The sequence below is a fragment of the Mustela lutreola genome, chromosome 2 (genome assembly GCF_030435805.1).
Source record: "Mustela lutreola isolate mMusLut2 chromosome 2, mMusLut2.pri, whole genome shotgun sequence".
In the NCBI taxonomy this organism is placed as follows: Eukaryota; Metazoa; Chordata; class Mammalia; order Carnivora; family Mustelidae; genus Mustela; species Mustela lutreola.
Genome location: NC_081291.1, coordinates 40,314,178 through 40,341,509, shown reverse-complemented (window position 1 = coordinate 40,341,509; position 27,332 = coordinate 40,314,178). Strand labels below are relative to the sequence as shown.

Genomic DNA, 27,332 nt, shown 5'->3' with positions numbered 1-27,332 from the left:
CTTTTGTAAATGGCTTTTATCAAGTTAAGGAAAGTTCTTATTATTCTTACTTTCCAAAGAGTTTTTGATCCTAAATGGTCATTGAATTTCACTGCACATTCTCCCTCCTCTTTTGAGATGCATCTTAAGGTTTTTCTTCTTTAATTTGTTAATGTAATGGATGGTAATTATAAAATTTCTAACTTAGGCCTTGGATTCCTGGGATAAACCCATCTTGATTGTGATGTATTATTTAAATATGATTATGGATTTGATTTGCTGACTGTGTTTGTATTGTGCACACCAAGAAACCTAGGGATGGAAAGAGAAGGAGGGCTGCGAGAGGAAGAAAGAAGATGGAGGGAAGAGAAAGAAATTAGGATCATGATTTTCCATTCTTGTACTCAGCTTTTTTGTTCTCTGAGATTATTTCTGTAAAAGTTCACCAAAAAAGGAATCTTGACTTTTTTCTTTCTGAGAAGATTTCTAACTATTCAATCAAATTTTCCAGTTTTTTTAAGAACTCTTCTAGTTCTTTGTTTCTTTTGAGTTGGTTTTGATAGGTTGTATTTTTCTAGAAATTTTTCCACTTCATCCAAATTTTGAAAACTCTTTGACTTAAAGTTATTCTTATTTTCTCTCACCGGTTTTCTCTATAGTAGCTGTACATTATTTTATTGTAATGATTGTATTATTGTCTTACTGTAATACTTGTGTTTTCACTCTTTACTATTAATCTTGCAAGAGAGTGTATTTGATTAGTTTATCAAAGAACCAATAATTGTTCTTTTGATCTTCTAGTTTTGTTTGTCTTCTTTTGCATTACTTTTTGCCATTATCTATATCATTTTATTCCTCCTATTTTGGGGCATTTATTAGGCTTTTACCCCCTCTGACTTCTTATCTGGATGCTTAATTCCTTAACTTTGAGCCTTCATTTAAGCCTATACATTTTCCTACAGGTGTCTGCTTTGTGTGCACTCACAAGTTTTGAAATAAACTGAATTTTTATTATTATTCCATTACAGATATTTTCTGATTTTACTCATGAATTGTGGAGAAGTGTTTCTCCTTTCCACGTGTATGGGTTTTTAATAGTGATACCTTTGTTACTGATTTCTTTATATTTGTGTCAGAATTTTACTATTCTTTTGAAATTTGTTGAGATTAATTTTATGTCTTCTATGCAGTCATTTTCATAAATTTTAAAGCTTGAAAATAATGTGTGTCCTTTAGTTGTTAGTGGCTGTGTTCTGTGTCCACTGGATGAAACTTGTCAGTTGAGCTATTCAGACGTTCTGTATCCTTGTTGATTTGTTTTGTCTGTTTCATGTATCAGTTTTTGCACTGGAAGAGTTCTTTCAAAGTCTCCTACTAAGTTAGTGATCATGTCATTTTCCTTTAGACCGATAGTCAATATTTATATTTTGAGGCATATAATTCATTGTTATTAGTTTATAATTGTTATAATCTCCCTGGCTAGTTGAAATGTTTATTATATAGTGGCTTTCTTTATCATTAATAATCTTATTTTGCCTTAGTTTATTTTGTCTAATATTAATATGGAGATCCCAGCTTTCTTTTGGTTAGTATTCACCTGTCTCCTTTCCGTTCTTAGAGGAGTTAATTTTTCTAGACATGCTTCAGTAAACTTTTGGTGACTAGTTCAAATTCTGACATAATTATGAAATCTTATATTTTTTGTATGTGAAAAATATACTCTCAGCATCTGATATAAAGCTGTGATGGGTCAGTAATTTGGGAACCATTTGTGACTTCAGATGTCTTGGGGGTTTGGGTCTTATTGTTAGGCACATTGATATGTCTGGGTTTCCTGATTCAAGTGTGTCTGTCTTTGACTCCCCACTCCACACTCAGTCAGTCACAAAGTCCTTTTAATTCTTCTGTACGGTGTCTTTCATTTGAATTCCTCTTTTTGGTCCTACTTCCTTTCCCTCAATTCAGGCCTATATTTTCTTATTGTTGCCAGAATGTTCTTTCTCTTCTCCTTGCCACCAGAATCTCATTCCCCGTCTTGCTTTTTTCTGTAATAATGCCAGTCTGGTCATTCTGAAATGCCATTTTGATCGTGGCTGTTCTCAGAAGTTCTCAGTGGTTTCCCCTTGCCAATAAGGGGAGTGCCTGAGCTGGGTTTAGAGCCCCAGCTTTATATCCTCTTCCTCGTCTTTTATGCTTCATCCCTTACTCCTGCTGACTGGGCTCCCTGTCTCTGTCCCGCCAAACAGATAAACTCACCATTCCCCAAGTTTGCCATAAACTTTAGCTTTTCCTTGCCTTTGTGTATTCTGTTTTCTCTATTGGAAGTATAACATTTTGCCTGAAGCTCTTTCTCCTGACCCCGGCAAAGTCATCTCTCCACTGGAAGGCTTTTCTTGGTGATGATCATCTTTAATTCTGTCACTTATAGAATTGAAATTCCTGGCACAGTCTTCTCATTTGCAAGGCTTTATTTGAGGATCAGTTCCCCCTGCACTGTTGCCGCCATGTGATTGCTTGACCTTGCCACAAAGAGTTCCAGTGCCTACAAACCCACTGATGAGTGAGGGAGCCTTTTCTATTCTGAAGCACCTTAGATGGGTTAAAAGTCCTCCTTTAAGTTGGACTGATATCCACTTCCACCATGTTAGTTTTAATTCTGAACCCATATAGAGTAAGTCCCATTCTCTTTGCATATGTGCTCTATCCCTGCTCTATCCCTTCTAAGGCTTCCAGATCAACCATTTTTGTCTTGAAGTTACTCTTCTAGGTCCAAGCTTCAAGTCTTTGGCCTTCCTGGTCTCTTTTTAGACAAACTACTTTTTCAGTACTGCCCTCGCCCCCCCTTTTTGGTCATTGTCCTTTTTAAGTATCCTTCAGGCTAAACAAAATACTCCATGTCTGGCCAGAAAGTAGAGGGGAGCCTTTGAGCTGTTGTTTTCAGGGGGATTGTGGACATTACTGTGTTCGTGTAGTGTGGGAGCTCATCTACTCATCGCTGGAAACCTCAGCACACTATTCTTAGTGTGCCATTAGCCAAAACCCTTAACATTTTAGCAGACATTGTTGTTTAACTGTAATTCTGCTTCTGGGCTAGTGGTTGAAGAACTTTGTGTTTGTCCTTGTTTATTTACATGTTTTTGGATTTGGTTTATTCCATCCTCCTGTTGAGTCTTTTTGGAACTGGAATCTGCCATCTGCTGTAATACTGTTTGTAAACTTGACTCTTGAAAATCCCTTCAGTAATCCTTTTCCAAGCACTTAAGATGTGCCACGCACAAGGCAAGGCCCTGGGGGATTGAAAAGGGGCTAGATAAGGCTTCTGCCCTTAAGGAATTAGAACACACATTCTCTGCTTTCACCTCTGACAGTGAATGAAATGCTCCACGTGGAAGTCTGTCACCACAACTTTGTGCTCTTCTGCCAGGTACTTTCCTTCGGCTTGAAATTGATCTTCCCTCTTGAGGTCAGATGTGAATCCCATCAGCTTTATAACCTTATCTCTGCTATGTTCTATGTTCTGCCTGTAGAGCGGCCATGGGAGATTTTGATGTGTCATCCTGAAACCCAGGCACCTTCTCTATACACGTCTCCCAGGCTAAGGCCAGTCGGGGAGATGGCGTCGGTTCTCATGCACCCATGTCATTTCCTGAGCCTACCATTTTACCTCTTAACTGCCTGTCATTCATGGATTTGGGGTTCACTGTCTTTGGATTCATCGCTTTTCCTTTTTCACCTTTTAGAAGTTAAGCAGGATATACTTGCATTTTTTCTGTCTTCCCTGTGGATGTTAAAGGCTAGAAACATCATTCTTATTCCATCAGTATGTATTTTTTCTGTGATCAGCAAACTGTCTTTTTATTCTTATGATCAATGTCCCAGGATTTGCCTTCCATAATAACAGCTCTCAATTTATAGTTCTTCCTGAACCTTTTTCTCTTCTCTTTAGTCTCAAGTTTACTAAACAGACCAACAGCCCTTGGTCAGACAGAGAAGCAGACTCCTTGGAACTCTCAGATACAGTCTGGCCCAGGCCAGGCCCTGATCTTCTTAAGCCACAGTCCACAAAGCCAAATCCTGCTTTTAATTTGAGACGGTTGAGGTCACAAAGTTGAGCCTGGCCATTAGAAATGTAGAGAGACTGTAGAGTACCATGGTTGAGAGTATGGGAGCCAGCTGGCTGACTTCACCTCTCTGCCTGTATGGCCTTGGACAACTCCTTTAAACTCTGTCTGCTTCAGCTCTTCGCTGAGTGGGGCAAGTCAGATGAGGAGACTCGTGCAGTGTGATCAGAGCATGTTCACACAGAGTAAGTAGTCGATGAATGGTTTGTAAACAAAGTGCCGGTGATGCAATGCTTGCTTACCAATCTCACGGGCTGGGTTAGGCAATCAGTCTGTAGTAATAGTAGCTGACCACACGTCAGGCATTGTGCCGAGCACTTTACAGTCATTATCTCTCTTCATTTCACGGGTGTCATGTGAATCTGGGCTCTGTCCCCATTTTATGATTGCCCTGGGTTACATAGATGGAAACTGAAGCTCAGAGAGATGAGATGAGCCAAGCCTGTTTGTCTTCAGAGCCTGGGCTCCTACCTGCCTTGCTGTGGTCAGTCAGTTCCCTGTCATCTTCCAGAGCAGGTGACACCACCCTAGCCCCCATAACACAGTAAATGCTGTTGAAGTTCCATTCCCAGCAGTGCGCTCATAAGAAAGATTAGGACTCGGAGATGGGGGACTGTTGTGCTCTGTGAGGCTCAGGGCGTAGAATATTATGCTGGGAACTAAGGACGGACATGTGGAGTCTAGCGGGACACAGAGAGAAAGGAGGGGGTGAACTAGGCAGGGGCCCAACTGGAGGCAGATCCCCATGGTCACAGTGATGTGCTGGGTGTGGGGGCGGAGAGAAACTGGTTACACTGGTGTGGCAGGTATGGGTGGGATATACAGATTATGTTAGAAAGTAAGTCTGCAGAATGGGAACATTCACTCCAGCAGCCCTTGGGTCACATGTGGCTCTCAGTGAGTTTTTAAAACTTTGAATGGGTTGTCAGCACTTAAAAATTGGAAGATGTGATGTAAAAGTCTGGATTTACAGCTGCTCTGGAAATACCGGAACTTCTGGCAGTTGCTGGGCCCACATCCCCACATGGTAACAATTGGCTGGAGCTGAGGCCAGCTGCCTCCATTATGTGGGACAAGTGCTGTCTGCTGTGGCACAGACCAGCCCCCCCCCCCCAACTCCCATCTGCACGGATATGAGGACTGCAGAACTGGTGACCTCCGTGGAATGGACAAGGGGTCTGATACTGCATCAGAAGTTCATTGTGCTTGCCCCCTGCCAGATTGCAAGCTCCGTGCGAGCAGGAGCCATGCTAATGCTTGTGCCCCGCTTCACTGCCAGGGCTTACCAGATGCTCCATCGATGCCAGGCACTCAGGAACCAGAGTGTCTGGGTGGCAGCAGTGACCATGTTAGCGTGGGATGCATTCTGGAAGCTGCCACAGGCCCCTAGAATGCTGAGGAGGAAACACACTATACAGATCATTTTGATCCCCATTTTTAAGGCAAACTTTGGATGACCACGAAATAGCAAATAGGCAGCTTAAAAAGGAGAGGGTGGTGTGTGCGCGTGTCCGGGGAACACTGCCGGTTGTACAGCGCTGTTCTCAGTGCCTCTCCCGCTTATGGACAGCTACTCTGCTGTTTTCTTCTGCCGACACAGAGCAATAGGAACGCATAAGGAGGGCTTGTGGCACGTGCTCGATTGCCTCGATCAGCAGGATCACAGCCTGAGCTCAGGGCTCTGTACGGTTTTGCAAAAACCGGTAAAACTGAATTGCTTTTAACCAGGGATATGATCTTTCTCCTGGCTGCTCGTGGTACCCCTCACTGCAGTTTAGCCTGTGTTCTTGTTTTGTTTATTTATTTACTTGCCTTTCTTCTGCACTTGGCATCCCTTGGGGCTCTGCATGAATGCACCTTGCCATAGGGAGCACTGGGAAAGAAGAAAGTCAGACTGCCTCTCCCCTCGGGCTCCAGCTCCAGAAAATCAAAGCCAAGCTGAGGCCACTCTTTGCTGCCTGCAGCAGGGTCAGCGGTTTGTGTAATGTTTTCCCCATCAGCTTATCTCTGCTGATTTCTGGTGTTTTTGAGCAGGGGGATGAAGAGCGGCCTTCTTCCAGCAGGTGGGACCTGCAGCTGGGATCAAAGCTCCCCGTCCGGGCTCCCGCTGACAGCAGCCCCTGCTTTCCTGTAAACCGCTCATGGTGGGGCAGGGTTTGTCTCTGTGGAGTGGGGTCACTCCAAGAAAAACTGGCGCAGATGCCCTGAGAAGGAATGGAAGGAGAGAAGCACTTCTGTCTCGCCCCGTGCAGGGAGCATTTGATAACATCATTTGAATCAAACCATAATTGGGTTTTTGCAACCAGTTCGTGTAGGAACATGAAATGCTGTTCAGCCAACAGGTTTGGTTCTAACAACCGTCTTAACTAGAGGTTTAAGTTGTACTATGTATCCCTATATTTAGTCAAATAATATCTTTGAGCCACTTTTTCATTCTTATTTTTAGTAATCAGTAATTTTTCTAGGTAATAATTTGGGTCTGATTGGGACTTTTTGGCAGTTCTTCAGTTCTAATTATAGAAGACTTTTTGCTTGTATGTCTCGATGATAAAGTGAACGCAGGATTTTAAAGAGCTGGCCAACAAACTGGTTGAGTCCTAATTTTTGAGAATCATGGCTACCACCTAAAAATATGGAACAAATTATAGTTCCCGTCCTGACAAAACTACCCCAGGAGATTTAATTTGCATAACTCTTTTGACAGGAAGCGGATCCCACGCCATAGGAAAGATTCTCCAGCGGTTTTACTGGCAAATGTCCTCTTCTAGCATCTTGTTTTATGTCATAAATAAGCTCTAATTACCCAGATGGTATCACTGCTTCAGTGTGAGCCAGGACCTGGTGGGTCTGCACCGCAGAGGCTCTGGCCTTCCCTGGGGCTAACCCTCTGTCATGAGGCACATGTTTGCTTTTGAGCGCCGGTGAAAATAGGGACAGCTGTACAGTCCTGTTTAGCTCATGAGGCCAAGGAGAGGATCAGATGGACTCCTGCATCTCAAAGCCATTTGAAAACCCTCCAGTCTGGTGCCAGTATGGAAGGTTAGCACTCAAGACTGTGGTCAGCCCTGTGACCTGAGCTGTGTCTGGACCTCATCTTTATCAAAGAAAATTAGGGCTTCCGATTAGATCTGTGTGGTCCCATTTTGTGCACATAGTTACACGAGGCTATTTTAATTTAATTAATTGAAATTAAATAAAATTGAAGATCTACTTTCTCAGTCACATTGGCAGCATTTCAAGTGCTCCATAGCCATGCGTGGCTAGTGGCTCCCGTGTTGGACAGCACAGAGAGAGAGCTCTTCCTGATTATGTAAAGCTGGCTTGGACAGCCCTGGCCTCCTCTATCTCTCAGATATCTTCCAATCTGGGATTGTGGAGATTGCAGCAAGGTGGCTTGCTTGGTCCTTACAGGAGAATGAATTGCGCCTTTAACGTCATCCCTGCCACCCAGACATAGCAGGGGCTGAAATGTAATCTATACTCCTCGTTGCCTTGGTGGCTGAACAGGAGGTCTTCCTGTGGCATCTTTTACATTTTCTTAGATGAGAGAAATTAGCTGTAGAATGATAGGTTTCTGAGCCATCATATAGTTACATCTAGCTTAAATTTGTAATATGAAGTGTTACAAACTTTGAGCAAGCCAGAATTTTTGCTATATCTCTGGGTCTTCTTTTTAGAAACAAGGTGAAGGTGACCTGTTGTTATTTCCCCTGAGCACGGGACAGTGTAGGTTGGGTCTCAGGTGGATAAACGTACGAGAAGGAGTAGTTGAGGCATGCGTACATGATATGGAGATTAGAAACAGCCACGTGGCAGTTGCTATCCAGGGGGCTTTCAGGACAAGGGGCAGGGGTAGATGGGAGTGTTGTAGTGAGCTTAATAGCTCAATAGACTAGAGATTCAAGTCCAGAAGAAATGAAATAGGTAAAAAGCAAGAAAAAGCTAGGTCCCACAGTTCAGGCTGTTCAAATATATTGGATCCTTTTTGTCACCTTTCAGTGAAGCCTTCCTGAAGCACTCAGAAAAATTGAACATCGCCTGTCCCTAGTACTTCTGCGCCACCTTTTTAGCTGTTTTTTCCTGTGGCACTTATACTCTCTGGCACATCGTGTATTTTACTTACTTTGTGTTTATTGTCTGTCTTTTCCTAAGAAAGAGTGTAAGTTCCAAGGATCCAAGGATCCAAGGATTCTTGTCTGTTTTGCTCAGTGCTTGGGCACATTAGCATTTTCCATGAATACTGAGTGAATGAATGAATGAGAAAAGCAGATTGAGAAAGAAAATGTTTCTGAGAATGAGCCTTATGATCAAGAGAGGCCATGGTGATGACTCTTGAGTCAAAAGGTCCATCAGAGCAGGGCTCCTTGCACTGTTTTACCTGGAACCATCACTGGTGAATGAATGCAGTTTAGAGGTTATATTTGTGCTTTGGATGACAGAGGCCTGGCTCATAATCAGGCTGCCCTTAACAGAATGTGTGAAATGAAAGCAAATGCTTAGCTCTCCAGAGCTGACTCAGGAATAAGACAATCTTACACTACTCCCTTCCCTTTTAGGGGTTTGATCAGATTGAGTGAGCAGTTTTTTACACAAAAAAGTAAGGTGGTGATAATAATAATCACTTTGACACAGTCACAACACTCTGGAATAGTTGTATCCATCAGACCTCTGTGTATCCAGATCCCCTGTGGAGCCTGGTAAAATGCTGTCTGATGACGAGGTCCGTGGTGGGGCCTGAGACCTGCTGCTGTGACAGGTGCTGAATACTGCTGCTCTGCTGGTCCAGGGGTTACCCTTGGAGCAGCAAGGCTTTATTAAGGAGAGAAATTAAATCTTAGTCATGGCATCAGTTGCCTTCATTAAAAATAGTTCTAGGGACGCCTGGGTGGCTCAGTTGGTTGGGCTGCTGCCTTCGGCTGGGGTCATGGTCCCGGGGTCCTGGGATCGGGTCCCGCATCGGGCTCCTTGCTCGGCAGGGAGCCTGCTTCTCCCTCTGCCTCTGCCTGCCTCTCTGTCTGCCTGTGCTCGCTCGCTCTCTCTCCGTCTCTGACAAATAAATAAAATCTTAAAAAAAAAAAAAAAAAGAAAAAAAATAGTTCTAAATTCCCCTCGAATAGGCTAGGGACTGTCATTTCAGGATGCTCTGATAGATGCTTTCCACTTTCGTTCAAGTAGTTGTTGAGGTAGCATAAGCAAGCATCAAGAAAATCAACCTTCCCCAGTTTTGGTTTTTCTGTAGTTGAGCACTTGCCAGCACTCTTGTCAGGACGGCTTTCAGTTCCAAGGCTTCTGAGGCAGTTGTTGAATACCCTAAGTCTTAGCAGACTTACACTGGTTCCTTACATGTGAGAGGTGGTTGCACCCAGTAGGGGGGTGTGTGTATGTTAAGCCATGGATCAAGCTGCTCCCAGAGGAGCCTGGATGGGAATTAGAAGTCCGTTTTTATGGTGCAGAGAAGCTCACAGTACCTGACTCTTTCTCACTGTGAGACTCACTATGCCTTTGAAAGAATTACTGTCCTGGAAGATTTAGTTTTTTAAGATTTATTTGTTTATTTTAGGAAGAGAGGTACATGGAGGAGTGGCGGTGGAAGGATAAAAATCCTCAAGCAGACTCCTGGCTGACTGTGGAACCCAACTCGGGGCTTGGTCCCAGGACCCTGAGTACAAAATCTGAGGCGAAATTAAGAGTCAGATGCTTAACTGACTGAGCCACCTAGGTGCCCCTGCCCTGGAAGAATTAATGAGGGAAAAAAGGAGCATCCAAAACCATGGACATTTCAGAATTTGAGTCTGAGAGTCAAACTCCCTTGTAAATCAACGATCTTATCTTATGTGCATCTCTCTTTTCCTGCCACATTCCAAGATAGAGTACAGTTGACCTTTGAACAATGTGGGGGTTAGGGCTGTGGAGCCTGCCCGCCCCCAGCCCTTGCCTCCATCTTCATGTAGTCAAAAATCTACATATAACTCTTGACTCTACCAAAACTTAACTACTAATAGCCTACTGTTGACCAGAAGCCTTACTCTTAACGTGAGCAGTCAACTAAACATATTTTGTATGTATATGTATTATACACTGTATTCTTACAATAAAGTGAGCTAGAGAAAAGAAAATGTTACTAAGAAAATTAGAAGGGAAAATACTCTTACAGCTCTCTATTGTGTCGGTGGGCCTGCACAGTTCAAAGCCATGTCGTTCAAGGGTCATTTGTGTTTATTGTTTGTGGAAATGTTGTCCTTCTGTCCTGTAGTCCAGGGATGTAGTCATGGACCTATAAGTGCTGTTGGTTTGTACCATGATTCTGTGGTTCCCATGTCACCAAAACCATCCCACTTTTCTCTCTTGGGTTGCTCTCATGGGCTTTAAGAGTGTTTGCATGTAGATTACCCTTTGTGTAGGAAACCTTCTCTGCTCTTGCCCCCCTTCTCTTCACCATTCCACCCTGAAATGGCTGTCCTTCCTCTGTGGCCTCGGGCTAGGACTGAATTATAGTCAATTTTCGTCATTCACGTAGTTATGTTCTGTAAAGTTGCCACAAACCCAGACTTCCCAATCTCAACCTTTGCTCCTAGGGGAAATACAGGGTTAGGTTCCTGTGGGCCTCTGGTCACAGCATTTTCATCAAACAACAAACAAAGGTACCTTTGTTCTATCTGTGTTTCTGTTTACGGGCACCAGATTCGTTAACAGTGACCCTCATGGCCAACAGCATGGTAACTCAAGCTGGAACAAAGCTTATCTAAGACAAATATCTTCTTTCATTAGACACATTAGAGCCTTTCAGCACTGAAGAATACTGAAGGGGTGCCTGGGTGGCTCAGTTGGTTGAGCATCCAACTCTTGGTTTTGGCTCAGGTCTCAATCTCAGGGTCGTGAAATTGAGTCCTGCATTGCACTCTACGATCAGCATGGAGTCTGCTTGGGATTTGCTCTCTCCCTCTCCTTTTCCCTCCCTCCATGCTCTCTCTCTCTCTCTCTCTCTCTCTCTCAAATAAATAAATAAATATATATATTTTTTTAAAAAAAGAATACTAGAAAGTAATTTGGCAGTATGTTCAGGGACCATTTTTAAAGAGTGAAATTATCATCAAAAATCCTAAAATGCAAACAGTGTGTCACTTGCTAGACTGTGAAAAGGACACTTTTTTGACAGTCTGAGAGCTGAAACAAGAAGTCTGGGAAGGTGCTCTTTGGCAACTAAAATGTTCACCCTCTGCGCATATTTGTGAATGAGCATAAAAATGCTCATTGCCTTTGAGGTTACAAATAAATTTTAGCGAGTAGGCAAATTCACAAATAAGGAATCAGTGAATAATGAGAATCTACTATACCTTATAGACAGACTAAACTTTGGTATAGGGAACAGCACAATAGGGATAGAAAAGAAGAAATACATGTCTTTCTTGCCTTAAGGAATTTAATATTTGGAATTTCAAGAAAAGCATTGAAGTCATCAATCTGGGCTTAGAATTGGGACTTTGGTGGACTTCTTGCCCCCATTTTAAAATACAGAATGGTTTTTGCATAGAATTCTCTTGTGGGAAGAGACTGTGCTCAAAACTCTCAAAGCCTTGGGGCGCCTGGGTGGCTCAGTGGGTTAAGCCTCTGCCTTCGGCTCCGGTCATGGTCCCAGAGTCCCCGCATCTGGCTCTCTGCTCAGCAGGGAGCCTGCTTCCCCCACCCCCTTCTGTCTGTCTCTCTGCCTACTTGTGATTTCTGTCAAATAAATAAATAAAATCTTTAAAAAAAAAAACCTCTCAAAGCCTCTGAGCCGGACATTCCCAGGGCATCCTGTGCCAATCATTCTCCTTACTTCACCATGATGTGATGGCTTGTTTCTTGCCTTCCACAGACTGAGATGATCTGCTCTTCAGATCAGAGGCTGCATTTTGTATTCACCATTCTATGCACCAAACCTGGCATATAGCAGGTACTCAATAAATATTTGCCAAAGACTGACCCTGAACCCGGGCAGTTGAGCTGAAAAACTGTAGCCCTATCTCCTTCCTTCTAGTTCTGGTCCTCAACCCCTTGTGCACAATTCTGAAACCCAGAAAGTTCTGAAAGTACACGTATTTTGGGGGCAATTGACAGCAAAACCTGACTGACCTGAACTTACCTGCTGTGAGACTATTATCTTTACTTAGTCCACTTGGAGAGACTAACCATACGTTTTACGGCAGAAAGATCTTAGTGTATTTGATTACAGGTTGTTGCAGGGAGTGTTAAGTCATATATGGCATAGTAGTAGAGATCCAGAATTACTTTTCTGAATTGGAAAACAAACAGAAATTTTAAAACTCAGGTCCAAGGGTTTTAGATAAAGCATTGTTGACCTGTGGTGGAATTTAGGGATTTTTCTGTAGAAGTTTTATTTGAGGAAATTGATCATTTATTTAGAAGCAAATTAGCCAGAGGCAGAAATGGTTAGTCTCTCTGGCTGATGAGAGGAGAATGAAGTGCCATGATCTGATGGCATAACTCCTGAGGGGACAGCACTTGGTGTAAAGTCAAGCCCCAAGGTTAGTTTAAAGAGTGCTCAGTAGTTCTTTTTGTCAAGAGGAAGCTTACAGAATGAAAGCCGAGGAGTTGATTCCTCTTACGACCTTATCATCAATACAGAAAATATTTACTTGGAGTGTTAATCTACAGGTGCATGTAATCTACACATGGGCAAAGTTGATTAGAAAAAGAAATCCCTTGACTTTGAGAAATGATTTGAAAAAATCTGACCATGATGTCCAGTTCTATTATTTCATGGAGAAATGTGTTGGTAAACTTACTCTCCTGGCAAAAAAAAAAAAAAAAAAGAAAAAAAAAGAAAATGTCAGCATTGAGGTAGAAGATCCACAAGCAACTGAAGTCAGCCAAAATACCTGTTCAGTTTCCTGATCATAGTAATAATAAACGAAGGATCTGAAGACTTAGTCTTGTTGTTTCCCGCCACCCCAGGTGGGAAGTTTTCTCTTGTTACTGCATAAATGCAGGTACAAAATGAAGTCTTCTAAGCCTTTTATGCTCATTTTTTTTTTTTTTAAGAAACATCTGTTTTAAGAAAATAAGCTTTATACCACTCAAATTAAGTAAAATCGCTCACTTGGAATAAAATATTTATCCAACTGGTATAAAGACTTTCGGGGGTTCATCTTCAGGTTTCTGATAGGTATGAAGCAGTTTTAGGGGCTTGAAAGCAGAACTAGAAGGAAAATTAGTAGAAATTATTACTTTTTATTTCAGAAAGTACCAGGATTGGTCTGTAGATCAAATGTCTGGGGAGGTGGGATGGGGGAAATGCCTTTAAAGATGTGTTTTGAAATGCCCCACAGACTGGCTTTCACCACTACCTGGGGAATAACCCCCATAGCAGTGAGCTACATACTTCTGCAGAGAACAACTTTCTGTGTGTAGTTCGCGCATTGAAAGAGATGACTAATGGATCTTTCTCTAGGCATATTTTGAGATTCTCTTTGTATTTGGTAGAACGTGCCATGCCTTTTAAAAAGACATTTGCAATGAGGAGTGTTGCATTAGAGGCCTGCCAGTTTGCCCAGAGGAAACAGGATCTGGCCCCGTGAACTGACCCCCAATTAGGACACACTCCTCGCGGAGGCTCCATCCGCTTTTCCAGAGCAAATGTCAGAAGCCTGTGACTTTTTTTTACCAGGACACATATTTGTTGTTGTTGCTGTTGTTGTTTTAAGCTAATTTTTGTTGAAGTACACACAGATTATAAGTAGATAAAGAATGAACTCAGCTGTGGTAAAATACCAGTGTAACTAGCACCCAAATTAAAAATCGTGCTTGAGGGGCCCTCGATTCCCCTTAGTGCATTGTCATTCTCTGGCCCCTGCCCTGTAACCACCATCCTGATGTCACCATCTGTTGGTTTTGCCTGTTATAGAAACTGGGTATATAGAAATGATATAAGAGTGTATACTCTTCTGTGTGTGGCTTCATTCTTTCATGAAGCGTTTTTGTTTTTGAGGTTTATTTAGTTTAGAGAGAGGGAGTGAGGAAAGAGTGGAGGGGAGGGTCAGATGGACAGGGAGAGAGTCTTAAGCAGACTCTGCACTGACTGTGGAGCTTGACTCAGGGCTTGATCACAGGACCGTGAGACCTGAGCTAAAACCAAGAGTCAGAGGCTTAACCAACTGCGGTATCCAGGTGCCCCTCTTTCAGCGTAATTTTTGTGAGTGTTCTGACTCAGCATTAATCTTAAAGGTCTCTTTGGGGCAACTTTAAAAAAATCCAGCAGATTGGTCTGAGGACATCAAGTCTAAGAAGGTGTGCAGCTAGTTGTGTAGTCCTGTAATTGTGTAAGGAGTGTGAAGCATGGGCATTGGAGAGGTTGAGCACTGAGTAAACTCTAGGTGGCATATTTCTGAGCGCTTTCCCCTTTGCCTTTGACATGCCAGAGGGACTCCTTCCCTGCAGGGCACAGCTTTCCAGGTCCAACAAGGAGCAAACCTAGTGGGTCTGCATTTAGGAAGGAGCTCAGTGCTTCAGCTCTGTCTTCCCTGCAGAGGGGTGACAGGTTCATTCACTGCCCTTACTCCTATCAGTGAGCTGTCCTGATGGGCACAGCATGGAGTGGTTTTGTGGAAGAGCGGAGGAGGGTACTGCAGGCCTGCCCCAGAGGTGGCCACTTAGCGCTGTGCCTGATCCTTGGGAGGAGTGGTCTGTCCCAGAGCTGTGTACCGTCCTGTTGTTCCTGTTTTCTCCCCAGGAAATCAAAGGTTCCAGACTTCCTTCAGAGGGCCTATTAACCATGGTTCCCAGCAAGTGGGAAGAGGCAGTGCTGATGTGATATGTCAGACAATTAATAATTCTGGAAGAGCCGAACTAGGGAGCAGACCGTGTACCACTGTCATTCATTTTATAGAACAGGCTTGTCACTAAGAAACCACAGAACGGTTCAAGATTAACTGCTTCATGCCATGGCGATGTGTATTTAAGAAGACATTCCACCATGTATCATACCAGTGAGTGGATAAATATTTTGAATTTTCAAAGTTTTTGACTCCTGTCATAATTTGGAGAGCTGCATGCTTCAGCCTGTGTGGATGTGGTCAACGTACCAGCACTTAAGTTATTTTCCTGTCTCAGTATTGTCAAAGCGGCAGAGCTTACTAACTTTATATTTTGTAACCAAGGAAAATTTTAGCATTTAGAACAAGCACACAAAGAAATAAACACATTAAATCACTTAACCCGGCCTTTCCTTCTCAGAGCATGCCAGGAAATTTGGAAGCAGTCATTTTCATTCTGCTTTCAAGATGGGAAAAGGGAGACAAAAAGGACATGTTTGAAAAACTCTATCAAAACCTCCACTTTTGTAGACCTTAAAACTTGTCCTATTTCACCAACTTCAATAGTGGATCTGAGTATAAGTAGTTGGAGGGCAAAGGGCAGAGCATACTAGTAGGTGTTCTGTGGCATCATGAGTGGGTGTCAGGGGAATGAAGGTACTGGCCTCTCAGCCCTCAGGCTGGCGGGGATGCAGAACCCTGTATCACAACAGGCAGATGGCATCATCTGTGTGTCTCATGACGTGAAATTGTTTCTGAAGTGCTGCTTTACACAGACAGCTTTTCTAAGACTGAGGTGGGATTTTAGCTGAGTACTAATAAGACCCCCGCATGGGAAGACCTAAGGGAGAAGTGTACCAGAAGAAGGGTACAACAAGTGCAAGGGCCTTGAGGCACGAATGCATTAACAAGTCCTCAGGATGGAGAAAGGGCAGCGAGTGGAACACAGTGACTGGGACACTAATGGCGAGGTGACCTCACTGAGAGGCGGGCACAACCCAGGGGCCAGATCTCTGGGGCTTTGTCCTCACTGGGGAGTTTGGATTTTATTCTGTTTTGGGAAGCCACTGTAGGTTTTTACACTGGGAAATATCATGATCATAACAGAGAAATATAAAACCATTGTGTTTGGATTCAGAGGAGAATTAGAAACAGACTCAACCCATTCTCTGCATCTTACTGGCGAAGGAAACTTTTCTGTGCCTTGCTGCTGTTGATATTTTTGGTGGTGTCATTTTTTCATCTATAAAACCAAGAAGTTATATGTGATGCTTTCTGATTTCCGTTCAGCTCTAAAGATCTTGATCCCAACATACCCCTCTCTATTAGTGTCCTAGGACCACTGTAACAAATGACCACAAACCAGATTGCTTAAAACAACAAAAAGCTGTTCTGTCAAAGTTCTAGAGGCCGGAAGTCCTCCACAGGGTTGGTTCCTTCTGGAGGCTTCAGGGGAGTGTCCGTTCCATGCCGCTTTCCTAGCTTCTGGTGGTAGTGAGCAATCTTTGACATGCCATGGCCTGTAGATACGTCACTCCAGTCTCTGCCACCATTATCACGTGGCCTTCTCTGTCTCTTCATTCAGTACTATGGTAAGGACACCAGTCCCCCTGGAGTCATTGGATTGCAGACCTGCCCAAACCTGGGATAACCTCATCTTGATTTGATTATATCTGCAAAGATCCTATTTCCAACTAAGGTCATATTGACAGGTTCTGGGGGACAGGACTTGAACATATCTTTGTGGGGGACACATTTCCACCCATAATACCTTTGTTCCACCACCTTCATAGTAATGCTTTTTCCATCTTGTTGACTGACCTCTACTTAGTTTAATGGAATCTGAACAGCCATTTCATCTGAACAGCTAAGAGGTCAAAATACTGCACCTCTGTTACTAAACAACACTGTCTGCCCTTTTCACATAGATGAAATGTAGAAATACTGTCAGAATTGTTCAAATCTGACATACCCAAAATGTCTTGCTTCATGGAATCATCAGCCTCGGACCCATAATCCTCACTTCCCCATATTCTTTTCTGTCCAACAGAAGTGGGGTTTTTTTGGTTGTTGTTGTTTGTTTTGTTTTCATTTTTGTGTATTTTTTACTTAACCAGCTATTTGGTTTCATTCAAATTGCATATTTATTCTTTGCCTTGTACCAGAAATTATTTAAGGTGCGTGTGTATGCGTGCGTGCGCGTGTGTGTGTGTATAAAACAACATGGTGTTAATTAAAGGTGCGGTCAAAGAAGGAAAAAAGCAACAAAATGAAAAGAGAGGCAAGACAGCTTTGGATTCATTAATCTGTGACCTGCCTGGCATGATGTAATGAATGCCAGGCAGGTCACAGATTTTACTTTCCTAATAGCCAGTATGGAGAGGGAGGCCTTTGAGTTTCACACTGCCCAGAGTTTTGTGGGGCCAGTTTTGAAATCGACTCTGAACATCAGTTTGGAGGATTGCAGTGAAGCATTTCAACGAAAGCAGTTCTGCTGGGAGGCAGGGGGAATAGAGGGAAAGGTGGCAAGTTGATGGGACTCACATTTCCATCTCTGCTAATCTGATTCGGTCTGGCATAAATGCAAAACCATTTCAGGGAGAGATTGAGTTAGTTTCTTTCAAACAGTTCTTCCCTCCCCCCCGGCCAAAGATTTTATTTATTTATTTGAAAGACAGAGATCACAAGTAGGCAGAGAGGCAGGCGGGAGGGGGGTGGGAGTGGGGAAAGCAGGCTCCCCGCTGAGCAGAGAGCCTGATGTGATGTGGGGCTCTATCCCAGAACCCTGAGATCATGAGCTGAAGGCAGAGGCTTAACCCACTGAGCCACCAGGCACCCCTCAGACAGTTCTTTATGAACATTGTACCTTTCTTAATCTGTTTATCACCTTGACCCTTCCACTTCTTAGATGGGTATCAGTGAAGAAGTAAACAGTAACCTCTCTGGATTTGAGTAAGCCTTCATTCACCTTCCTGGGGCATGCTCTAACGTATGTGGGATTACCATAGCAATTTTTTTATATGGAGTCATTTACTTTGCTTTAAAGTGTGTGCACATTTGTGTATCTAGTGCAGCTACATAGGTGTGTCAATGCCTTATTTCTGAATATTCATTCAAATTTCTGTACTTAACAGAGTTACAGAGAGAAGTGATGATAGTCAAAACGCAGAAATATTCACTAATGATCAAACCACTCAATTTAGTCCCCATTCTAGCATATTATTTCCTTCCTACCATCCTACCCACCCATCCGGCCAGTGTTTTTTTGTTCGGCTTCTTATTGATTACTGATACTGTACAGCAAATAAATTGCAGATTGGGCAGAAGAGCAAGGGCTTCACAATGGCAGTGAAAGTGATACAGGAGTTGTACTTGAGGGAAGCACACAACCACTGACATTGAGGCTTGGAAGTGTGGGATTAGTTAATAGTTGAAGAAGGAAATTCTACAGTAATAGGGACATTATTGGGAAGTCTTTAAATGCCAAAGGAATCATTTGAATATCACATGATTGGAAGACCCTTGAGAAAACTGTTGATGCCTTGGTGATTATTTGTTCTCTGATTTGCTCTAAAAGGCTGACCTAAAGTGATGAATGTCATATAGCACTACACTGGAATTTTGTTAGAACAAAATTGTGAAAAACACAATATTTGGTTCACTCTTTGTTCATTGGGGGAAATGGCACATAGTTACAGTTATAACCTACATATTAATCATTAAGTATTTTATGAATTTGTTGGTGTAATTTGTAAATTTTTTTTGAAGGTGAAATCATAACCTTTTTTTGGTTACTATTTACTATTAAATTTTGGTCTTTTATGTTGATCTACCTTAAGTGACCTTTTTTGGTCTTAATTTATCTTCCATTAGTGAGCATCTCTCCATTCTTTGCTTCAGCCATAAGGGGTGTAGTATGTTGGAGAGTATCCCCTCAAAATTCCCAGAACCCGAATATATGACCTTATGTGGAAATAGGGTTATTGCAGATTTTAAGTGATAGTAAAATGAGGTCATGCTGGAGTATGGTGGCCCCTTAATCCAGTATGATTGGTATTCTTTTAGGGAGAGGAGAAGAGACACAGAGATACTTCCGGAGGGAAGATAGCATGTAAAAAAACAGACACAGCAGAAAGAGTGCCTTGTGATGGCAGAATTTGGAGTGATGGGTCTACAAGCCAAGGAATACCCAGGGTTGCCAGCAACATGAGAAGCCAGAGGCGTGGGACAGGTTCTCCCTCAGAGCCTTAGAAGGGACTTCTAGCTTATAGAACTGTAAGAAAAGAAATTTCTGTTGTTTTAAGCCCCAGTTTGTGGTAGTTTATTAAGCCCTAGGAAACTAATATAGGGCGTTTTTCAGAAAATTATTCTGCTATTTCGTGGACTATGTGTTAATCTTCATAGTCTGGCCCAGAAAGGTATTACGTCAGGTTGGAAATAGGTAGAGAGTGATTTCACTGCCTCAAACTCAATATGGCTTAAATAACTTGCAGTATTTTTGGTATTCAATATGTGGCTTCTTGTTTAAAGAAATGGATTTTTTCTGTTAATAACCGAGCTGGGAGCAGTTTTCACTAGTATAGTGTAACAGCACACACTTCTCTCTTCACCTGTACATCAGTCGTACTTGTGTTTCATGGTAGCTTTCAAGAGAAGACTGTCACTAGCAACTTCTACTTAAAACTAAGGCATTATCTTTTACATCAGGCTCCATAAGTGTGTTTTGTACAGAGGATTTCTAAAGTTTGAAACTGGTTCTTTTCAATAGACTGGAATTATGATTATATGCCATTATCATCAATACCTTTTAAAAAGAAAGTTGTAGTACTGTTTGTCCCCAGACAGAACCTGGGGTGCATGTGTGTGTGTGTGTGTGTCCTTTGAAATTCAAAGGCTAAGTCAGTGTATTCCATCATCCGGTATGAAATGTTTGTTGAATTGCCTCACTGGCACCCTGTCTTACATTATCAGTTGCTGGCTCTAGTGTCAGTATGTCATGCCTGGCAGGTTAGTGGGTTTTGGCAGAGGAAATGAAACCTAGTCAGTTACTCCAAGATTTATAGTAGATCTGCTATTGCAGGAAGTGGTGAAAAGTTGATTGATAGTTGGAGACAAAATTCTACAACAAGAAACAGGATGTATGCTTTCTATTTATACCCAGGTTTCCCTACATTTTAGGGCTCCTTTTGCACTTTGTTTTGGTTCTTTCATAAGGCCGTGCAGTCCCCTACCCTTTAACAGAGTCACCAAGATATGAAATAATTTGAGGGGATTCCCTGTTAGCTTAGCCATGGTAAAGGCATGTACTTCCCGCTGTGACTATTACTCTGTCGTGGTACTTGTATTCACTGGAACTTGTCAAAGAGCCATTTTTTATTAAAAAAAATCCTCCAAGTAAGGTATTATTTCACATCTACAAACAGAATGAACTTTTTTTTTTTTTTTTTTTTTTTACAAGCTACATGGTAGCATTACATTTCCAAAAACTTTCTAAGGAAAACTTGTTTTGAGTATTTTATTAAAATATGACATCACTGTGATCCAGTCATCATGTCTCTTTTAAAAGATGAATCTCTTCACTCCTGGTGGAATACATTCTTAACCAGTATGTGCTCTTCACTTAGATATAAAATATATACTGTAAGTACAATAGGAATTCAGCGTATTCATGACTTTGTATCCTAATGTACCTGGTCTTTGTAAGCATTCTGATTAACTAATAGTGTCACTCAACTGACAGAACTTTTTGACATGAACTAGCTGGTCTGTTTTGAGTGTGACAGTGGAAAAACCACTAACTGCGTTATTGCGGTGCTTTCTGAAATGGAAAGGGACATTGTGGAGTTAGGTTCTAGAATTTACAAGGAGTGGCAGACTTAGAACCAATTCTAATTGTACCAGTGGTTGAAAGAACAAAAAGTCTCCTCTTTCATGGCTTGATTTTTTTTTCTCCAAATGAGTAGTTTTTTTTTTTTAATTGCAAACAATGATTGCTACAATAATTCTATTCAAAATAATTGAATAGAAACAAACCCAACTTTCATTCCTTGAGCTGTTTGGTCATATTCTACATCAGTGATGCTTTGAAATTTTTAATTCCTTATTATTCTAGCATTCTTTAGGTGGTGAATTCAGAATGCTCATCCATAAACTTAAGGTTTCTGTCACAACTTCAATATTAATTTAGGAAACTAGCCAGCTTGAGGTAGTAGTAAAAGTGGGATTAATAAATAGAGATGAGTCTGGGTGAAGAATCCTAAGTGAACACAGAATTCATTTTTTACATACTTTATTTTTTCAAAAAAAGATTTATTTATTTCGAAAGAGAAAGAGAGCATTAGTTGGAGGGACAGAGGGAGAGAAAGTATCTCGAGTAGATTCTGTGCTGACCATGGAGCCCAACATGGGGCTCAATCACATGACTCTGAGATTATGACCTAAGCTGAAACCAAGAGTTGTATGCTTAATGTACTATACCGTCAAGGTGCTCCCATTGCTTATCTTTTTTTTTCTTTCTTTCTTTCTTTCTTTTTTTTTTTTTTTTTTTTACAATTTTATATAAACCAGTCACTTTAAATGTGATACAGCACTTAAAATGAGAAACAAACTGCAGGAGAAAGATTCACATTACCCAGTAACAGGCACGGGTCCTATTAGGATCACATGGCTCATCTGAGCCTCTTTCCTGCCTGTCAGAGTGGATCCTTTTTAGTCTCACATTCGTGGGGTACGCTGGGTCTGAAAAGAGCCAGGATTACAGGTGAGAGGCTTTGAAATTCCAAATTTGTTCTGTTACACACGACAGATACAGTAAAGTAGACAATAGCAAAGATCCAGATAGTTTGATCTTGAGAGTCGACACCTCTACTCTCTTCGCTGTTTCCGCAAAAATTATCCAAATGTTTTCTTCCAGGTCTAAGCCTCTGTCATTCAGGCTCAGATGTGTACTTCATTGAAGCTTGCTAAGCTAAACCATCAATGTTTGCAGACTTCTGTGCCTGTACCTGTCAGAACTTGCTCATTTGGAAGATGTTGAATAAAGCTCCAGCTGGGGAGAAGTAAAGAATGTGGTCTTGGGACTGGAAACTTCAGAGCCCGGCGATTTGTGGGAGGCCCCGTGGCAGAGGAGGGAGTGCCCTGGGGCTCTAAGGCACAGGTTTCTGATCTTGACTGTGCCTCATTAGCTGGGTGAACTTCAGCAGGTCTCTTACCCCTCCAACCTTTTCTTATGTCATCGGTAATGTGGACAGAGATGAAACTGACCCAAGAGGTTGTCATTTGGAGCAAGTGTTTTTGGATCATCATCTTTTGTATATTGTTGGAAGTATTTGTCGTGGCTTGTAGGAATGTGAGATGTATGGTCACTGAAGTAAGAGCTTTTATTTCAAAATTTTATTTCTAATATTATGATTTAGTGAGAGGCATGGTCTTCTTTCCCAGATTCCTTGCTCTTTCTCTCTTCAAGCTGCAGGTTGTCACCCTGAGAAGATCTGCTTCAGTGAAAAAGATGGCAGTGAACTAGCTCCTGGGCTGACAGGGCCATAGGGCAGAGACGTCTCAGACTAGTCCACTACCTCGGACCAGATTCTTTACCAGTGGTCATCAGGGTTTCAAAACAGGTGGTGGGTGAACACCATCGACACCCTCCTTGGACGTGGATGTAAATTACATTATAACCATATTACTCCATAACTGTGCTCCTCGAGATGTCTCAAACTGGTGGGAGCATCCAGAGTTTATAACCCTCTGGTGAATCATAAGCTGATGTTAGCTGATCTTATCCTAGTTTTTCTCTTTACCCTAGAGAGGTAAGCTTCCTTTTCCTAACCTCTGAGGATTCCAGCCCTGACACTTGGGGGTTTCCTTGCATATGAGAAAGTTGCCCTCCATGATCGCTGTTGCCTGTGGCCATGCCCCCACTCACTGCGCCTTGCACCTGTCCGTGGATGCTGCCTGTGCTCACGGAGGGCCAGCAGTGGGGATGGAGCTTCTTTGCATCAAGTTTCATTATCACGGCACATATTCTGAGACCAAAGGGTCTCAGATACATCAAGGCACTTAGGTGAAAAATACCACCTTTTTTCACTTGTTTCCATTGCCCCACCAATCACTTCAGCTCCAGTGAAATGAAGCTTCATTTTCTCAATGTTATGGGATGGACAGCTCTTTCAGTAGTGAACTTGCCTTGTGAACTCACCCTCCTCCAGTGTGTCTCAAAGCTGCTAAATGTTCTGTATGCTCATTTCTCCTTCGAATGTAGAGACGTGTAGAAGCCATGTCAGTGTGCTGACCACTTTCACTCACTGCCACCCATTTTCATCATCATTTCCGATTTTCCTCTCTGGGAGAGTGAAGACAGGGTTTTTGGACTCGGAGTATGCTTTTCGTTGCTTCTTTCAAAAAAAAAGGAAAAAAATTAATTCATCTAAGTTAAAAAGTTTATATTTAGTATAAGGTAACATTACAAATTTAGAAAAATACTCTGATATAACACGAAACGGTGTTCCGATAAAAATAAAAAACACTTACTTGTGGAGCATAACAATAGCATGAAGGACATGGGGAGTTAGAGAAGAGAAGGGAGTTGGAGTAAATTGGAAGGGGAGGTGAACCATGAGAGACTATGGACTCTGAAAAACAATCTGAAGGGTTTGAAGTGGTGGGGGGGTGGGAGGTCGGGGTACCAGGTGGTGGGTATTATAGAGGGCACGGATTGCATGGAGCACTGGGTGTGGTGAAAAAATAATGAATACTGTTATGCTGAAAATAAATAAAAAGTAAATTTTTAAAAAAGCACACTACATCATGCTGCTCTCTGTAGTACTGCATTTTATTTTTCATATATTTACAACTTTTAAATAGAAATTAACGTTCACAGAGGTTTAAAAATAATATGCAGTGAAAAGCCGCCCTTGTGCCATCACCATCCTCCACCTTTCTAGTCCCCGCCCCTTCCCCCCACGTAAGCTAGTGTTTTCTGTAGCTTTCCAGGTTTATTGATAAGTATACAAGCAATAGATGTGTTTCTATTTCTTTCTCGTTTTTTAACATAAAAGATAGCATATACATACGGCATGCCTTTTGCTGTTGCTGTGAAACAGGATATCTGGGTTAGCCCATGAACAGCTTTGTTCCTTACACAGCCATAGACTCTTCCTTTGCTCAGAGAGGAGAGTCCGTAACTTGATGAACCAGTCCCATATCGGGGGCATTTTTTTGTTTCCCATTTCCGGGTATGAAAAGCAATGCTGGAGTAAATAACCTTGGCCTCTGTCCTGTAGCATATGTGCTTAATTTCCAGATGTGGTATTGCCGGGTCAAGGGTGTGTACATTTTCAGTTTTGTAAGTTATTGCCAACGTCTCCTTCACAGGGGTCAGACCTGTTTAATTTCTCATCAGCAGTATAGGGAGGTGCCGTTTTCACAGTCTGGCTGGTCATGCTAGGCTAGTGTTTGGATGTTTGCCACTGTGATAAATGAAAAATGTATCTCAGTGTGACTTTAGTTTGTACTTCTCTTATTTGACGGGAGTTGAACATCTTTTCATATGTTTTACAAGCATTTATATTTATATTTCCTTTTGTGGGAATTATCTGCTTATGTCTTTTGTCCATTTTCTGATGAACTGTTATAGCCCATTTTTAGGAACTTTTGGGGGAGATTAGGCCTTGCCCTGTGACATGAGTTGCCAGTATTTTTCTCAATTTTATATTAGCCTTTTGACTTGATTATGTTTTGTTTTGTTGGTGGTGGTGGTGGTTTTGGTCTTACAGAACTTTGGTGTTTGACAAATTCAATTAAAGAAAAAAACAGTCTTTGCTTTTCTTTTGTGACTTCCAGATTTTTTTTTTTCTTTTAAGATTTTATTTATTTATTTGACAGAGAAAGAGAGCACAAGCAGAGGGAGTGGCAGAAGGAGAGGGAGAAAAAGGCTCCCCGCTGAACAGGAAGCTCTATGTGGGTGTCGATCCCAGGACCCTGGGATCATAACCTGAGCCAAAGGCAGATACTTAACTGACTGAGGTGCCCCGTGGCTTCTGGATTTTAAGTTGTAGTTAGAAAGGGCTTCCTCATTCTAGGGGCATAGAGGGAATCTCCTGCATTTCCTTGTAATACTATATTTGCTTCATTTTTTTTTTTTTTTTACATTTATAGCTTTGATCTATTTTGGGATTTATCTCAGTGTCACGTGAAGTATGGATCTAACTTTATTTTGTTGTTCCTGGGCCAGTTAATCAGTAGTCCTAATATTTCTTCAAATGGCTTTGAAGGTCCAAAAAGTTAGCAGCTCTTGCAGAAGCCTTAAAGGAAGAATCCCTGACAAAGGCCCAGCTGGGCCTAGACCTGGAAGAGCTGGAAGCCGCAGCACTTCTTGTACAAGAGGAGGAAACAGCATTAAAAGCAGCCCATTCCATGTCCAGGCAGCAGACCCCTTCCTCCAATCCTGAGGCCAGTGATTCCGAGGAATCAGACAGCACCACGTCGTCTGAGACTGAAGGTTCAGACTCAGAACAAGGGGAACTCACAGGCAGTGAATCTGAGACAGCAGATCCCTTGCCAGGTTCCTCTCCGGAGGGAAGAAGCGCCCTGCTTATTGTTGCCGGTGGGGTGTGCAGAAACACAGCCACCGAGACATCAGATGGCAGTCCTGGAAAGCCACCTGCCTCTTCCCAGGCTCTTAGAGGGTGCCGGCCACTGATAGAGGAGCTTGGAGAGCACCTGAACTCGACCGTTCAAGTTTCTGAACCTGAGGACTCGGCTGCTGGAAGCCACAGCACCATGCAGGGCAGAGTTGACTGGCAAACACCGAGTGATGGACGCCAAGGGGTTTTCCCCACCATTGAGAATTAGATAAGATTTGGTTTCCTTTACTGAATGATAATGCTTCATTTTCACTTTGTCCTTTTTCTTAGTGTGTACAGCAGTGTTTTTCGGTGAGCTGATGTTGATAGCTGTTGGTTTCCTTGGTACAACTTTAAAAATAAAGTTTTAAAGTATTTTTGCCGAAGTATAATTAATATTGAAGATGAAATAATAGTTGGGCCAGAATCTCTAGAATGCAGAGCCCATTAACATGGTTTTCTTCAAGATTTTATTTTTAAGTAACCTCTAAAATGTGGGGCTTGAAGTCACAAACCTGAGATCAGAAGTCACAAGTTCTAACAGCCAGCCAGGCACCTCCATTAATATTTTTGGTAGCCTCACCAAGGGATATTTGACATACAATAAACCGCACGTATTTAAAATGTACAGTGTGTAAGTGTTGACATATATATGTGCACAAAATGAAATCATCACTGCTGCCAAGATTCTGTTGTTACCCATCATTCCCAAGTGTCCTCATCTCCCTTTGTTACCCCTCTCCCCTACCCCCACCTACCACCCACCCCTCCAAATCAAAGCACTGATTTGCTGTGACACCGAACATTAGTTTGCGTCTCCTAGGATTTAATGTAAATTGAATTTATAGTAATATGTACTCTCCTAAAAATTAGGCTTATTTCACTCACTGTAATTATTTTCAGATTTGTTGGTGTAGCATGTATTCAAAAGGGCATTTTTAAAAAGGTTTTTCTTTTTTCCCGTATCTGAGAAATATTTCATTGGATAGATTTTTTCCATTCACCTACTGACGGACATTTGGTTTGTTTCCAGCTTTGGGCTGTTACAAATAAAGCTGTTATGAACATTTGTGTGCAAGTCTTTGTGCGGACATATGCTTGCATTTCTCTTAGGTAAATATCCAGTGGTGGAATGGCTGAGCCGTATGGTAGGTATATATTTAACAGTTTAAGAAACTTGCCAGACTGTGTCCCAACATGGCGGCACCAGTTCTCGTTTCCACCGGTAAAGTAGACTTGCAGGTCCTGCACATTCTTGTCATCACTGAATGTGATCCGTTTTTACATTTTAATAAGAGTGAGGGGTGTCTCACTGTGGTTTTAATTTGCATTTTTTAAGACTTCTGTTGGTGAGCCTCTTTTCAGATGCTTATTTGTCACCCACAAATCTTTGTCTGTTCAAATCTCTTGCCATTTTTTTTTTTTTTAAAGGCTGGGATGCTTATTTTCTTAGTTTCGAGTTTTGAGAGTTCTTTATAAATTCTGGATACATATCCTCATTATGAGTCATCTCTGCACACCTTGTAACCTTCAACTGGGTGCCACACATTGTAAATTTCACCTTGCTGAACATGTGGTCTTCTTCAGCTTTGTTTGGGGATGCAGTTACTTGGAAATAGTTTGATCTTCGTGCATCTTGCTTGCGTAATTTGTTAGGCAGGTATGGAAGTGTTCAGTCTGGATGAACTATTGCCTGGTACTAAGGAAGGATTTTCCCATGCCCCCGAAATTACAAATTTTCCAGTTCAGGTGATGGAAAAATGGCACCTGTGTGAACGCTGACCGCTGTTCCCTCCAGT

The 27,332-nt window shown here is 42.1% G+C and overlaps 1 protein-coding gene across 1 annotated transcript in view; it reads left to right on the top strand.

The window, feature by feature from the left end:
- SHQ1 (SHQ1, H/ACA ribonucleoprotein assembly factor) overlaps positions 1-26,600 on the top strand; it is a 102,793-nt gene extending 76,193 nt beyond the window's left edge. The window contains exon 11 of the mRNA XM_059161511.1: positions 25,183-26,600. Within this exon, the coding sequence (XP_059017494.1) occupies positions 25,183-25,762 (580 nt within the window). The 3' untranslated portion in view covers positions 25,763-26,600. The remainder of the gene's footprint in view (positions 1-25,182) is intronic.
- Positions 26,601-27,332: the final 732 nt, after the last annotated feature.